The sequence below is a fragment of the Zonotrichia albicollis genome, chromosome 18, assembly GCF_047830755.1.
Source record: "Zonotrichia albicollis isolate bZonAlb1 chromosome 18, bZonAlb1.hap1, whole genome shotgun sequence".
Classification (NCBI taxonomy): Eukaryota; Metazoa; Chordata; class Aves; order Passeriformes; family Passerellidae; genus Zonotrichia; species Zonotrichia albicollis.
Genome location: NC_133836.1, coordinates 6,518,710 through 6,535,926, shown reverse-complemented (window position 1 = coordinate 6,535,926; position 17,217 = coordinate 6,518,710). Strand labels below are relative to the sequence as shown.

The following is a 17,217-nucleotide window of genomic DNA, read 5'->3' as shown; positions in this document are numbered from 1 at the left end:
ATCTGCTCCATTTGCATTACCCAGTGCACCAGGCTTCCCCTTCGGCTTATGGAACCTGCCCTCAACTCAGGATTTGTGCACATGGCCACAATTCTTCTAAGAGGCATTGTTTCCACCAGCACAGGTAACCAGAGAAGCCAATTACAAGGACACCTCACCACCCAGCAAGGCCAACACTTCACAGCGCCCCAGGCCAAGAGAGTCTCTTGAGGTGAGATTGTTTCCCTACCTGTTTGGACAGCTTCAAGGGCAGTTTCTTCTTCATCCTCTCCTTGCCTCTCTCTGCCTCCCTCTCGGAGCTCCCAGCATCGTTGTTGTGGCCATTCTCACTTGGCTCAGCAGACACACAGTTCTCAGATTCTCTGGGTTTCTTGCCTGGATGCCTCTCCCATTTCTCCTTCCGCTCCTGAGGCTTTAGTGACATGTCCTTCTGTAAAGGAGATTAAAAAAGAGAACGGTAAGTTCTTTATGTTCTTTGCAGCTACCTTTAAGCACTAAGCTGTATAAATATTGAATAAAAACACAAACAAGACAGTATGTATCTTCCAGAGATGACTTAAGATGAATAATTACGCATGCACAACACAAACAGTAATTTTAGATTAGATTAGGATGAATATTCTCCAGGCTAGGTGTTTGATTAATTTCAGTGATGCTGAAACTGGCTATGAAAATGAGCTCACTTCAGATTAACTCAGAAACCATAAGTCAACAGCATATGAGCAAATCAGCATCCTGAAGGGAAGCCTTAAACTGCTCAACTGAAACAGAGGTGGGTTTTGTTTTGTTTCTGATCTGAGAAGTATCAGACCCCCCCTGGGGCTGACAGTCTCTGATTCACAGCAGCATTCATATGGAGAAAGGCACTTCTAAAGCCCTAGCACAAATTCCCTGAGCCAGAGAGATCAATGGGATCCAAACACACAACAGAGGTTGAACACTTCTAAGTGTTAAATGTCTGCCCCGAACCAGGCTGTAACACACAACCCAAGCACGGTTTAAAAGCAGGTATGTCATGTCAGAATGATTAACACTGGAAGTGAGATCAGAGGAGGGAATTACTCTGCTATCCCTGGCATCTCTGAGGACTGGAAGCTGAACTCCCAGTGACAGAGTACCAAACTCTCTCTCCATGCACACTGTGTGGGAAACGAGTTGAAGAAATAATATGACAAATCACTATGACATTGGGTCACTACAGCTAGATACATTTCTCCCTTATGTTTTTTATTAACTGCTGAAGGATAAAATCTGAATTCTTACGGGAATATTTTGCAGGATATCTATTTCAATTATTTTTAATGTGAGGTAAATAGATTAGGAAATACCCTAAAAGCACTGCTTGCTATGCCAAAACTCAGCCACAGATATTTTTCTAAATGCTTTCTTTTGACTCAAGCAGTTACATGACAGGTATTTGTATCGTACATGAATGGAGATCACAATACAACTGCTCACATCAATGCACACACCTTCAGTACTGCAAAGGAGCTCATGAAAATCATTAGCTCTCTACTCTCTCAAAAACTGAAGCCCAACAAAAAAAGAAAATTAGGAACTGGAATGAAATGCCCTGCTGATTGCTCCAGATTACTTCCTCCCCCTCTCCTTTAATTAGTGAATTGACTGCCTCAGTGTGCAACATGCTGATTCCACTCCAAATCACTCGCTTGTTTAAAGTTACCCTTCCCTGGGAAGTGAGATGATGCACAGGCACTTTAGGGTCACAGACACATTGAAATGAGAACTGAGGCAATAAAATAGAGCTCTTTCAATTCCAGCCCAGGCTACCAGAGGATCAGCCAGCACCCACCCTCTGTACACCTTGCACAGGAGTCCTGGGGGCTGGAGGCTCCTCTTAGGGCACACACAGATGTATCAAGCTGAAAACCCCCAAAGATACAACTCTTCCACCAAAATTAAAATAATTAGCACTGTCTTGGAGGCACAGAACACACCAGAACACAGTTCAGCTTGCCAAGTTCATTACTAGGGAAAGAGCAAGGAAAATACCTGTCTGGCATTATTCTGCATGAATGATAGAGGAATATAAATCAGTGTAAACTTCTCACTTTGCTTTTTAGTTTAAAGATAACACTTGAAAGCAGCAGTTCAAGATGCCAATTGAAGAAGGTCATATTGTGCTGTTTGCTGGGAAGCTACTGAGATAAAAATCAAATTGCTAATCTTCAGTAACTAATCAAAAACTTGTCATGTGGAAATGGTATCTGCTGACTGATACTCAGCAAAACATTAGAAACAGCGATCACCACAAACATGCACTTCTGCACAAAGCCAGATGCAGCTTGGGAGGTGACAGCAGGTGCAGGGAAGATGCTGCATGAGGGACATGGAGCCCTGATGGGGGAGAAAGGAGGCTGGGGCAGGGAAATGCCACCACCTGAGAGCACCAGCCAATCATGCATGCCTGGCTTGAGGGGCAACATTCACTTCTAAGGATGCCTTCAAAGCCAATAAATTACCATTTTGGTTTAAACTCTATCTGGCTTCACATGGTGGTTGGGCCTCTGTTAATGCTTCAGGGAAAATCTTCCCTTGGTACCTACAACACATTCACTGCAGGTTTTCAGATGATTCTTTCACCACAGAACTGGTCTGCAAATCTCTGTTTTTCTCCTTCCTGAATCCTACAGAATTCCCCACCTCGAAATGCAGCTTTTCATCCCTATTTTGTCTGGAGATTTAAGGCTTGTCTCATTGCTGAGCTACTGGCAAAATTAATTCATGAAATACAGCTATAGCTGGATCAAAGCCAAGGAAATAATTCATTCACTTGTAGTGCCATCCAAGAATCTGAAGCACTTTGCAAACAGCCCTGAATGAAGCCCCAAGGCTGCTCCTGCCTCCAGTGGGGGACAGTGCAGGGACAGGGCAGCCAGGGGGACAAAGCCACGTTTGTGTGACAGGAAAACCACTCCAGATCCCTTTTCTCCCTGCTCCAGCAGAGGACACAGCCACAGGAGTTGTTCCTGGGCAGGCAGGACAGTGAGCTCAGCATGTCCTTGCTGGCAGAGGGTGACAGCAGGCTGTGCTCCGGGCTGCCCAATGCAGACCTCTGCAGCCCCAGGCACAGAGCAGAAGGGGGCTAATGGGGCTTCTGTTCTTGCCTCCTTTGTTTCCTTCCTATTTCCTCTACTAAAAGAGCCTTCCAGTGATTGCTCTTTCAACTAAAGTTTATGACCTCCAAGTTGGGGACCTCACTTAGCACAAGAGCTTACTATTTTTGGATGTGCATCTGGGTTTGTGCACAGGCAATTGCTGGAAAATTTAGGCACATCCAGAATATACAGTACATCACAAGGGGGGACATTTATTGATGCACCTTGACTGACTTCAATCCAGAAATCCCAGCCTGCAGGTGAGACTGGCCCCCAGAGCAGCAGATATTTTCACCCTCTGCACATCAGGTAAATCCTGCAGATTCACACAGTGACAGTATTTGAAGTGAGATCCCAAATTCAATAGGTTTTCACATCAGCCCTGTGCTTTCTGCCCACCCCAGGAGTCTGCATACCTAACCACTTTGGTGTCACAGGGCAGTAAATCCTTGTCCAAGCCCATTTTCTCTTCTCAGTTCCAGAAACAACACTGCTAAATCTTGCTCCAGAATACAGAAAACTGTTTTGTTCCTTACTCCCCATTGCTTCCAGGACTGTCTCCTACCTGTCCTCACTTCAGAATTTCTCTGACACCTTCCAGGGCAGGCTACAGCCTCTCCATCTGCAGCCCCTTGTCTGTCTGGGCTGCAGACTGAGTGCAGATGGTTCTAACTGGCTGCATGGTTACAGATAAGGAAGAATTAGGCCTTTCTTCAGAGCCTCTTTGCTGGCAGTTCCTCCATGAAACACACAGATTCTATCTCCCTGTTTGTTTATTTGGATGCACAGACACCAAAGAACATTCCATCAGGAGATGGGGTTGTGGTACCTCCTCCAGCTCTCCCTGGAACACCTCCTGTACCAGCAGCTGTGAAATTCACTCACAAAGACCCTGGCAAAGGCTGGCAACCCAAGCTGGCCCTGCAACAGATTTCGGGAGCCCGCTATAAAAACCTTTTTTCCACCACTATCAGCCCAAGGTAGTTATGCAATTGCCCCTCTGCTTGCAGCAGATCTGGCAGGAACCCTTCATCACTTGGAACACTCCTTCCTGAAAATCCATTTTTCTTCTGACACCAAAGCACAGCTGCAGTCTCCACAGACACTCAAGGGACACACTGCCCAGTTTGCAAGTAAAGCTGGGAATAATGTGGGTGCATAGCTCTCAGCTCTGCAATGAGACTGTTTTTACCCCTAAAATGCCACAGCAAGACAATTCCGCACAACGGACTCCACGTTTTCTGTTTGATCAGGAAATAACGATCAGCCCTGGAGGAGCCTGGCACAAGCCCACATCCCAAAGCCCTCCTCTGGCTGGAGTTATCACTGCCTGTTTGCTCAGCCCAGCTCAAACTCAGCCTTAATCCTCTGAATTTACACAGCTCTGAGATCTCAGAAAGCATGCAGGGGAAGGCTGGGGCTGTAAATACCTTTCATACACAGGGAACACTTAAAGAACCTGAAGAAAACATCCAAAACCCACACAGCCAGATGAAAACCCTCGAGTCTGCTGCTGGGATGCAGAGGGTAAAAATAACACCTACAGATAATAAAACAACCATCCTTAACCCTCGAGCATCAGTTCAAAATGCAGCCCTGGTGCAAAAGCAAGTCCATTTCAATCCCCCATCCCCAGGGCCCATCGGATACTCAGCCAAGGACTGGTTACACTCCATTCCTGCCAGACTGCCTCTGCCAACTGCACAAGATTATATGGGCTGATTTCCCAGAAGGAAGACAGCCTCCAGCTTCTCTCTGCACAGCTCTTCACTGCAGAACTTATTCCTTAAGTTGGGCCATGTGGAATATCCTACTGAACATCAAGCAGGAGAAGGATCCACACAAAGGAAATAAAACAATGTGAAATATACTACTGAACATCAAACAGGAGAAGGATCCACACAAAGGAAATAAAACACACGGCTGCCTCTGAAACTGACCCTGCTTGCCCATGTTTCTGCCTCCTGCTTCTCTCAAAAAAATGGCAATGGAAAAGCCCCTGAGGATCTGAGCACCATCTATCCTTGTATCAACTTTATCATGCAATTAGCAGCAGGGTTGTCAATTGGTTAATAGTTCAGGGAGAGATCCCAGCTCAGAAAGGACCTGAAACAGATTTATTTTTAAGTAGGTTAATTTTCAAATATTCCTATTGACCTGATACTCATAGAAGAGCAGCACAGAAACAATTGCTGACAATGTTCTCGTGCTTTCTAAGCAGACAAAGCACATTACAAATATAGACAAGAACACACTAACACAAACCTACTGCCCATTTATTTGCATGAAGGGGACACAGGAGACACCAATTCAAATGGAAAGATAATATTGGAAATATACATAAGAAAGGTACATGAAAGACTAACTTTAAAGTGTAGATTTGAAGACAGGTCTGTAGAGAGAGAGAAACCACTGCAAGAACAGGAGCCAGCACAAGAAGAGATGAATAGCCAGCAGGCAAATGAAATGAGGTGAATAATAAGGAAGAAAAAAGGGATAAAAAAGGACCCCTGAAGGGCATCAGGCAGGACCACACCAAGGTGACTGAATTTGAACTCAGCAGGGTGAACAGGCAGCAAACACAACTGGAGACCTTGAAAATTAGCAGCAGCCCATTTAAGGGTGGGAGAGGGGAGAAGTTTGAGCTGAGGGCAGGGTGTGCTGGCTCTGAGGACAGCAGGGGCAGGCTGAGCCCACAGCTCAGCTCTGCGGCTCCTTGCTGAATCCCCAGGGCAGGAGGCCAGCCCAGAGTGACTCCCAGAGCCCAGGGCACTTTGGGAAGCTGTCTGCTGCCATGCCCAGCTGGATTCCCACCCATGGGGAGCTTCTCGCTTCTCCTGCAATAGAACACACACTTGTTTGTTTTACTTTCCAGCCCTCTCTTCTCCCCCACTGAGAACTCCACTGCAAACACAACTCAAGCCCCTCCAGCCTCTCGGCCAAAGACACTAAAGCTGTGTTAAAAGGCAGAAACAAGAGTCTGGATTTGAAGTGACTTTTTTGCTTTGACCCGACATTCAAGCAGCGCAATCAATATCAATTAAAATGATTGCAAATGAAATCCTTGCTTGTTTAACCTTGGACTGCAATTCTCCTTTCACAGCTGACATATTCCAGATGAGTTTAGGTCCTGCTTTTTAAAATGCATCACATTTGCTCTGACCCCGTCACATGTTTAGCTCAAGAATAAGATGACTTTTTGACAAGACAGATTTGGAAATGTTAAGACATTTGAAGCTGACACTGGTTTGCAGGTTTATGATACATGATTTAACTTAAAAATACAAGTGGATGAACCAAGAAACTTACTGTAATTGAAACACTCAAATTTATTACCAGAGGATATGTTCCTGTCACCTATGAATAGCTGAAGAGCAAGCTGCCATACTCTGCTGAACGCCCACTTGTTATGTCTCCCAAGAATTAAGACCTTTGCTTCCAGGACCTCAAAGACACAGTACCAAGTACAGACAGCTTGGACAAATGTTACTTCAACAAAACATAGTCAAAAATTACAAAAAGGAAGGTCAGTTCACTATTCTTTTAAATGCATTTCAATCCACGTTGAATTTACAAGGCTCTGATTGCTCTTTTTCTCTGCACAAGACCTGAATAAATAATGATACAGTGCAGGAATTGTATTTAAATACTGAGGAGAAAGGGGGTGATGCTGTTTCCTTCCTTTTCAGTTGCTCAAGGAAAAATCCAGTTCTCTCCTTCCTAGTAGGAAGGAGGAGTAGGAAGTGGTAGGAAGTACCTGGAAACAGAGTGTTTAAGACTCATTTAGGGGACAATAAAAATAAGAATGCACACAGTGAACACCTTCACTTTAGCAAGGGGCCAAGGAAATCCGCAGGAATGTGAGCTGTCCATGGTTTTGGTATAAACCCTTGCCCCCATCACCCATGGGGAGGTGGACACAAAATCTGAAGCTGCTCCAGAGCTCCAGGGGCAGCCAGGCGTGCTTTTCCCCCTCTGCTCCAATTTCCTGCTCGAAGCCTGCAGGCGCCTCGCTGCAGAGAGCTGCACCATCCTCCCTTCCCTGCTCCTCCTCGCAGACACTGCTCAGCTATTAGGGCTCCCACAGGTGCTTGCTGTCCATCAGAGAGGAAATGATCCCATTTGAAGCCATCAGTATTTCCTGCAGTGATGGCAGTAAATGCCCGACGAGCGCTCACAGAATTACTGTCAGCGGAAAGTGTGTCAGAGAGCAAGGGAGCTTAAATGATTGAAGGGGAGCTGGGGCACCATTTCCAGGTAGATGAAATGAGGCATATTGCAAGTGCAGCCTGGCCAGCTTTTACAGCCTGCAGGAGTGCTGAAAGGTGCTGCTGCCCATGCACCAGCAGGCCACCCTGCCCAGCTCTCGCTGCAGATAAAAAGCACATTTTGGCTGAAGCTGCTTTCAGCCGAGATTGGGAGCTCAGCCTGCCTGGTTTGTGTTGTGTACAAAGGAGCTGGAAAGTGTTTGTGCCTGTCAGACAGCACCTTCTCCAGCTGCCAGGTGTGAGTGCTGAGCACATCCCTCCTGCTAACTCCCATCCTCCAGGGGCTCCTTCCCAAGGGACCCATCAGCAATGGCAGCAGCACCACACACTGCCCAGCATCCCACAGGTGACAGACTATGCAAAAACATCCCCCATCCTGAACAATGTGGCCTGGGGCCATCAGTCTCAAGTAACTTCCACAGGTGTCCAGCAAGTAAGCAAAGTGACACAGCCAGGCACACACTCCAGGTCCAGTGTTTTGGGAAGACATTCCTCAAGTGTGCCAAAATCCAAGGACACTGCTGAGGCCTCACTGCTGACAGCCAGCAAACACATGCTTTATTGACAGAGCAGCCTTTGAACACTTAATCTGAAGTAATTTCCCTCTCCCCAGATTATTCAAAGGCACTCCTTGAACTCAAACAGCCCCCACCAAGTGGCACAATCAGGACCTGAAGAAGCAGCTGCTTACCTAAAGCCAGATGTGGCCATTTCATCCCTCATTTCCAATTTTGCCAGGATGGTAACACAACCCTCAGTAGTCCCCAGCTGGCCCTAAGCTACCAATGGAAAAGGCAAGAAGATCCTACCAGGACAAACTGGCATGGCAGCTGGATACATTAATCATTACCAATTTTCAGCTAAGCTAGTCAGATAAAACCAGAAACACAAAGTTGAGTAAAAATGCCTCCAGACTATTTATTACTATAGACAGGAATGCTACATCTTAGAAATAGCTTAGAAATACTACATCTCTCTTTAAAATCAGAAACAAAAGGAGAAGGCCCAACTGCTTCTGCCTCTGCTGAGAGGGATGTCATGCTTCCATGAGCTGGACTCTGGACATGGAGCTGAGCCAAGCTGAGGCTGGGCAGATGGACTGGACACATGGCTCATTTACCAAAGGCAGGGGCCTAAATTGCTCTCCTCCATCTATACTCCTGCATTTAAAGTGCTGATCTTCACAGTGTGAAATACACAACGATCACAATATGATTGTGCTGACTCCCATGTGAGCAGCCTCATACTGAGACTGAAGAGCTACCGCTACAACCTTAGGTCATGACTTCAAGAACCTCAGCCTGATTTCCAAAGTAATTCAAGGCTTCCACCTGCTAAATACGAAGTTTTCCTCTATTTTTCTAGGATTCCACCACACATTCACTTCATGGTGCATACTTTTAAAACACAGCCATGAAAAATGTGCTGCTCTCAAGGCAGTAGCACCCAGAGCAGGGAAGCTCCAGACGCATCTCCCACACGGTGACAGCCTGGAACACATTCCCTCCACCAGGAGCTGCAGGCGTTTGGAGGCTCTGCTCCCAGCCCACACTCTTTATTCCCACCCTCAGGAAGGGCGCAGCTCCCAGGGAGCGCTCAGCTCCAGCAGAGCAGGCTGTGAGCTCTGCAGGGTGACACAGCCAGGAGAGATCAGCACTCGCAAACTTGCTCCTGCCAACTCTGCTGTAGGGGTGAGAGTCTCCAGAAATAAAAACAGCCATATCCTCATCCCTGGGGCTCAGTTATAAATTAATTCATATTTAAGCACCATGACACTAGAGGCATTTTTTTAAGCAACTCTGCAGTTGCCCTCAGTGGTAGGCAACAATTTTCAGTTCAGCTGTCATGAGCTCTAGAATGTGTATTCAATAATTAGTCCTCTGGTAGTTTTCTTCTGGCTGGGAAACAAAAGACAAGAAATAGAAATGGTTCAACAAGAGGAAATATGTAGGAGCCAGTCTCCTCCAGAAACAGGAGGAGCCATAGCACATCACTGCAACCTAAGGGGAAAGCACTGAGCAGGATGAGTTCTAGCAGACAGAGAAGCCTTTTTAGCTACCAAAATGTCAGATGCACTAATGAAAAGCTAATCTGTGCCACCTTGGCCACCCCTGCTCTGCCCCTGTGCTGCCGGAGATGCATTGAACAGTGCAGGCTGTCAGGGTGGCCAGCAGAGATGTTCATCCAGCACAGCACGTGTGCTCCTGAGCAGCTCTTCCATAACTGCTTTGCTTGAACAAACAATGAGCAGCCAAATGTTTCAATATATCCTCAGGGCTTCCTAGAATAGTTTCAAATAGTCTGATATCTGTGGCAGAGGCAAAACATTCATTTATATCCCAGGCAATTGCTGAGAAATGGGAAACACTACAGTAGCAGGCAATTTTAATGTGTTCTATGTTACAAAACATTTTCAGTCAGAGAGCTCAAAGGTCATTAATAGATTTTCATATGTTTACAGACAGCAGCAATTTCAAGCTCTGTAATTTTAAAACTGCATGTCAGTCTCTCAACTTCCAGCTGTTATTTTAACATTAGATAATGAACACAATGCAAAGGTTACACAATCACTTGAACCAGCCTATGCAGCAGATCCAGTCACACAAATAATTATTAAACTCTAATTACACATATATTATCACTCTTATTAGAACAGCAGGGCAAATCCTCTTTTATAGATAGATCAACAGTTTAGAAAAAGAGGCCAGCAAGGTTATGCTTTTAGAGCTGCTCTTCTCTCTCCCCCATCACCTAAAGCACTGCAGATTTATGAGCCTCAGAAATAACACCTTGTTAACACTTCACCAGCCAGTGCACATCCAGCCACCAGCTTCTGTTTTCTTTAAATCCTTTATAGATCCCTAATACAGACATTGACGCCTAATTAAAATATTCATCCTTGATCAGAGGGACAAAAAAGCATTTAGTGGTTACCAAGTATCCTGTTTAAATATGCTGGTTTTTCTTTATACAACTACTTTGATACTGAGAAGACATCTTCCAAAACTTAGAGGGATTTCTCCTAAGGAGAGTGCTCTCATCTAAGCTAAAGCTTTGCAAGACATCAGGGTGCCATAACATAGATTTTTATTTTATTGTAATTTTGGAGCAGACAAAATTATTGTCTGACTCTTTTATCACGCAGCCAAATGAGCAAAATCACCCAGCTGGTGTCTCAGGGAAATTTTGGATGTGCACTAGCAGACTATCCTCTTACCACATAAGAAATTCAGCAGATTATGTTTTGCTCATCTCCCTCATTTTTTTCCCTCTCTATTCCCAGTGTTACTCACTCTGGTTGATTCTGCCCCAATCCAGCTGTCAGTCACACAGCATGTAACCTCAATGGGAATTGAGGAATCTCATCCCCAAGCCTCAGCTTTGAAGCAGGACAGAGCAGCAATGTCCCTTTGTGTGGCTGAGGTCCCCTGCAGTGACAGCAGCGCTGCCCTGGCACAGTGATGTCTCTCTAATCCCCAGAGCATCCTCAGCCAGCCATGAATTTCACACTAGGAAATTCCAGGCTTTGACATTAAATCATTCCAGCTGGGATTTTCAAAGGATAAGAGATAGGACTCCAATCCCATCGCATTCCAATAGGAAGCCCTTAAGGTTTGGTATATTTTCTTTTTAAGAAGGAAACCCATATTTCATTCTCATTTCCAGCCCAGTTTCCTCTGGGACATGAAATTGAAAGCAAGAAAGGGAGGGCAAGTGCAGTGCTAATGGGAAGAGAGACTGACAAATGACAGCACCAGATCCTGGCTACATCAGCTTGCAATGGGCCATGCAAGAAGGCACAGATAAATCAGCACATCCATTACTGCTCCTGAGCAAAAGCAGCCTCTGCACTGTGCCTGGTCAGTCCATGGAGGAAGGAGTAACCAAGCAAACACCCAGCGAGGACAGCAGACAATTAAAGCACAAAGCAAACCAAGGCAGCAAGCTGCAGGAGGAGGACATGTGCAGCATGGGAATGATGAGATGCACTCAGCCAAGCGTGTCAGAGAGAGCCTGGGGCAGGCAGAGCTCAGGACAAGGAGCCACTGCAGGGACACAGCTCACACTGCCGCTCGCCCCACGCGCTCTCACCACAGCCAGTGCTCCAGGTTTTCATCAGCTTTCACACTCTCTCCAGCTTTCACACATTCTCCATCGTGTTCAGAGCATCTCAGTCTCCCCCCAACCAGGAGGTGCTAAGCTGTGTCTCTCTGCAACCATTTCCTCAATTCCCACGTTAAATTACTCTTTTCCCACTAGCTTTCAGGTACAGAAACCTCTGTCTGCACTTCCCAGACCCAAAAGTGAAGCCTGGCTGGCTTGTAGGACATTTTCCTTCCTTTCTGGAACAAGATTTTGCCAGTCAGAGATTAGAGAAAGGGGCATTCGTGCAAAGTTTTCCATTTGCTGTAGCCCTCAACTTTGAAACACAATAAGGAATTAAAACATGGCACAGAGCAGCAACTTTCATCCCTGCTGACCCACTCAAATGAGTTAAGAGCACTTGAACATCTGATTCTTGTACATCTCAGAGTTCAACTTTGTCTCTCATTTCCTGTTCACAGCACCTTGACAACAGTAAACATCACAGAGTGAGAAATACAGATGCAGCACACAGCATTTATTTGTTCAAACAGGCATAACCCTTCAGCAAGAACCAAAAACCCAGTCAATGTGAGAAGGTTAAGATGGAACAGATGCAACCAGAGACTCTGGGGAACAGCCTGTGTGGAAGCAGGGTTTCTTGTGATTACTTCTGTCTTGTAATTCTTAATAACCCACATCACAGCTGACATCTCCACCAGCTCCCTGCTTCTTTATGCAGATAACCAGAAACAGAAAAGCTGACATGACAATTATATTGTACACACACACAGCGTGCCTAACAACCCTACAATAGCACAAGCAACAGAGAGCAAACACACCTCACCTGTGAGATACTTGAGCTAAAAACTGTTTTAAAACCTGCTCATAAAATCAGGTAATGACACAAAGAACTTCCAAGACGACAAAGATCTACAAAAGCATTTTGCAACTCCTGTTTGTTGATACAGCTCAGATCTCCATCACAGGTGGTACCCAGGGGTGCCCTCAGCTCATCCACCCGAGCAGCAGCACCCCAGCATGAGCTGAGGGACCCCGGCCAGCAGAGCAGGAGATGCTGGGGTGCACCTGTGTCCCCTCTGCCACCTCCATCTCCGGAGGCTGCTGCTAAGAGACAAAGCGCCAGGGGATGCTGCAGAATCCTCAGCTCTGCCCCCCAGTGCTGCTCCCAAACCCAATTGGTCACAGCATCTCTCCCAGAGCCTTTGATAATCTGGCTTTTGTGTGCAAAACAGCTCTTGTCAAGGAATTCAGGGAGCCCTATGATAGTAAAAACTGCTGATAAGAAGATAATATCAAGAGTTCTCCATTTCAAAAAGCTGATAGAAGGGCACAAGGGGAAATTTCACACATCAGAACAGAAGTGCTCACGAAAGCAGAAAGGGGTTTAAAAAACACTGGGGTTTTGAGGTATTTGTTTCCAGTGAAGGATCTGGATTTCCCAAGTTCCCCACTGCGACCGACCAAAATTGTAAGCATCAGTTCTCAGATTTCAGCAGAACCTGTAAAAGCAGGTGACTGAAACACCAGCACTCTCCTTGCAAATGTATCAGAGGCAAGTGTATTCTTAAACCTTACAGATCAGGGCTGACAATAGAAAGGCTTTAAAAACCAGAAAGACCAGCTTCAGTGCGCACCCATCCCACAGAAGGCAGAACCCGGGGAGTGCAGGGCCATGTTAATTAACACGTGCTTAATGGCACTTAATTCCCCATCTCTCTCTCTCTCCACACGACTCTCTTATTGATACAGATGGGGTTTGTGGCTTTCACATCCCATTAGCAAAAGTATGCCTCTAGGAAAAAAAAACCAAGAAAAAGCATGCTGAGAAGGTGAGGGAAAGTTCTTTCATAATTTATAAACAACATCACAATTTGGCTTTTATCAAGCTTTTCTCATTAGCAATTCTTCAAGCACAAAGGAAATCAACATTTTGACCTCTATTTTTGCAGAATGAGAAATTAACAAATGCAAAGCAGCTTGCCCCAAATCAAACATCAGCTCTCTGGCAAATCTACATCTCCCAACTCCTAATCACACTGTGCTGCAGGAGAACCAACAGTCAAATACTGTCAAAATCTCCTTTTGGCACAGGGAAGGGTTTCATGGTGGTGGCAGAGAGATTTTTCTAGGACACATAGGATGTGCAAATGCAGATATTAGCCACAGCGTGGGCAACAGGTGGTATCTGTACAGCTCCAACCTCAGATCCCTTTGAGTGTCTGAGATGCAATCAGCTTGAGGATAGCAAGGACAACACGATCAATGTATTAAGTCAAGCTGGTTTTTACCAGAGGAGCAGAACTGGCAGCGCTCCTTGGCTTCTGAAACACGACACATAACCTGGCCTTTCTAATGCAGTGCCTTGGATGGCACCCAAATCCAGCACCATCTGGCCAGCATGGACATGTGTGTACAAAGAGGACAGAAGAGACTCCTGGCTGACAGATAAAGTGACATATCAGTGCAGCAGCACAGGCTCCAAATCTCTTCAGCCTTTGCAAAGCCAGCTCAGCAGGCAGCAAACACGGGGCCAGTTAAGTGACTTCAGGGCAATAGAGGGCTGAGAATTTCTCATGCAGATAAAATCCAGGTAAGCATTTGTTTTGGTTGTAGAAAGCATTGCCAACAGTAAAAAACAAACAAACCAACCCCACAAATAAAACCAAACAAAAAAGCAAAATGGTTTCCCTGGGATAGGTTTAAAGCAGAGGGTATCATATTTCTTCTCCTGTCCCAAAATTAACCCCATAAGTTTAAAAACCCCATTTGTCCACCTCTATTTTTACATTTACTCTTGCATCACACAGCAGACAAAACCAACATGTTATTCCATGGCTTAGAACTTTTTACAGCTCGGCCTCCCAGCCATGGCACAGGCCACTCCTTCCTCCTCCCTGCTACCAGGATTCAATGCACTAGATTGTTCTAGTTTCAGTTTCTAACATTTCAGGGATGATTTGGCAGCAAGGAAGTGAGAATACTTAGGTAACAGCATGAATTGCAATCTGTTCAGGAGAACAAGTGGGATGTCTCATATCACATCTACCATCCAATTCTGCATTCACCTACATGGTTTTATGCAGCTGTGAACTCCACTGAGACAAGGAAAGTCACAGTGGTGGAGAAGAGAGAACAATCATGATCTTAGTTTATGCCAACTCAAAAAACCTATCAGGAATCACTGAGTAATCAGACCAAATGCCTATTACAGTTTGAGAAAATACAGACAACCTATCCACCTTCTAAAAACCCAGTATTTTACAGGGAGTAGTCCAAGCTTGTTCTGTTTTCATTCATTCCCAGAGATGAGCTGGCTTTACAGAACAAGCGCATTGTCCCTTCCTGGATTCTGCAGTGCCAGCATAGTGCCTTCTCCCACTCCAGCCCCTAAAGCCTGGCCTGGGTTCCAGGATCCAGCACTTGTCTCAAGCCTGGAAGGTGACAAGTGGTTCCAGAGCCAAGGGACATGGGGACACAGAGCCCAGCGCTGTCACCGAAGGCTCCATCCAGGCAACCTCCCTGGCTCTCAGCACACACTTGCTACTTCCCCTTATCTAATCTCACTTTCTGGTACTTGACACTATCGCAGGCCTGGCATTTAAAGCATTTGGAAGAAAAACAGCCTGCAGAAGCACCCGGGGAGATTAGGAGGAAGGTGCTAATTGTCTCTGTGGGCAGTGAGGAGGTGCAAGGGCCATGTCCCATCCCTGCCACCCATCCCAGCTGAGAGTGACCTTGAGAAAGCCTTTTCCTTCATCAGGCGTGATGGGACAACTCAGAATTCCTCTATCAGTCCCTGCCGCTGCAGCAGCACAAACATCTGGGCAGCAGCACCAAACCAGAGCAGTTTGCAGCCCCAGGGCAGCAGCACCGGCACCAGGCAGGGACAGCAAGCAGGGGACGAGGTGTCTGTGGCTGCCCCGGCCATCGAAGTCACTGACAAGGTCTTTAACAAGTGATAGCCTGAGCTTAAGTTGAAATATATTGTGGGATGAAGGAATGAAGAGATAGAAGACACAAAGAGAACCTAAAAATAACAAAGTCCCTTGTTTCCCTAGCACATCAAAGTAAAATTAGAAAAAAAAATAATTTATGAGGATGCAAGGGATGCACAAGGAAAAAAAAAATCCCTAAACAAAACAAGAACTACAAAAACAACCCACAAAACAGAGCACTAAGTTCTGTTCAGGTTTTACATTTGTGAAATTTAAGTCAGGGTACTGATACAAAAATGCTCATAGAACACTCCCAACACATTAAAATCAGACATCAGTCACAAAGCCCCTTACTTGCATGAAACCAGCCTATTGCCTTCTGTACTTTTACACATCTAAACCAAAGCACTGCAGTAATAAAGGACTTTAAACCCCACCATTATCAACAAAACACTAATTCCCAGGACCCACTTCCACTTTTTAATTCTACAGCTGGTATCCCTGTCCTTTGCTATTTGCTTCATTACAAACAGTTTGGAGGATTGGAAAGCACAGTATTTAACATTTTATAGAAACATCTGCCAACGGAGCTGCTAAACACTCTTGTAAGAGAGACAGAGATGTTTATTTAGACATGCTGCTGACGTTTCCTGTTGCATTTTGATCCTGAGGCATATGTAGTCCTTCCAAACAATTTAGCATGCACTGTGGAAGCACAGCTCTCAGAGAAGTGCAGCTGAAAGTAATTGAGATTGAAATTTCAGGCCCATTGCAGGAAAACCACGGCCAAGGCTCCAGGCAGAGGCAGCACCTGGCAGAAAGGCAGGCAGGACACAGCAGGAGCAAAGTTTGGGGCTTGGGCAGGACAATTTACTGCAAGCTATGAATTGATCACAGTTCAATCACCTTCAGCTGCTGCAGCAGAACCCCTCCGGGACAATGAACCCACATCCCTCATCTCTCTGCCCTTGCTTCTTATGTATTAAAAGAGGAGGAACCCCTCATTACCAAGCTATAACCATTATGTTGGGGTAGAGTTTTCAGAGAGTGATTTATTCTCCTACTTTCACTGAAGAAAAAACCCTACAGTTGCAGCAATCTGAGGGAAAAGAGTATTCCAAGCACTCTGCCTTTGGCATCTGATCCCTAGAAGCAAAGGATAATACTTTCAACAACAGATTATAAATTTGTGTATACAGAAAGGATTAATGCAGCTTGTTGGTTACAGAGATGAAGGAAACCTTAAAAAAATAAAAAAGAAAAGGAGCACTGTAAATTCAAGCTAACCACACAAAAATTAAGGGTTTATTATGGGTTACAGATTTAAACAAGCAAGCAAAGTACTGCTGTGCACAAAAGGAAGAGGAAATAATCTACTCCAGCTGAACTTACTCATTCAGACCTGTGGATTTCATTCTCCTACCAAGGAACACTTTTGCAAAAGTAGCTGATTTTACCTTGTGTTTGGGCTGACAAAACAGTGAGGAAACAGCATTTCATTACTTTAAGACCCTCATAATTTCATGGGGGAAAGTGGATCTCTGCAAAGATTCACCCAGCACAGTCATGGATGTCCCATACACTGTCTTTTCTTCTGATGCTAATTTTTAAGTTATTTGTGTAGATAACCATGCTGATTGCCCCCATCTGGCTTCCATAGGGAAGCATTTTAATGAGGAAGAAAATAACCCCCAAAAACCGGAATACTGTGAAAGCTTGCATTTTCTGCAACTACTTTCAACAAGAACCAGCCCAGGAATTTTCTTTCACTCAAGCCTCCTTTAATAA

At 45.3% G+C, this 17,217-nt stretch overlaps 1 protein-coding gene across 18 annotated transcripts in view; it reads right to left on the bottom strand.

Annotated features, from left to right (window-relative positions):
• Nucleotides 1-17,217, bottom strand: part of FBRSL1 (fibrosin like 1) — a 495,033-nt gene that overhangs the window by 359,670 nt on the left and 118,146 nt on the right. For all 18 annotated transcript variants that reach the window (XM_074554517.1, XM_074554525.1, XM_074554511.1 and 15 more), the window contains exon 2: nucleotides 230-430. In XM_074554517.1, coding sequence (XP_074410618.1) covers nucleotides 230-430 — 201 coding nt within the window. The remainder of the gene's footprint in view (nucleotides 1-229; nucleotides 431-17,217) is intronic.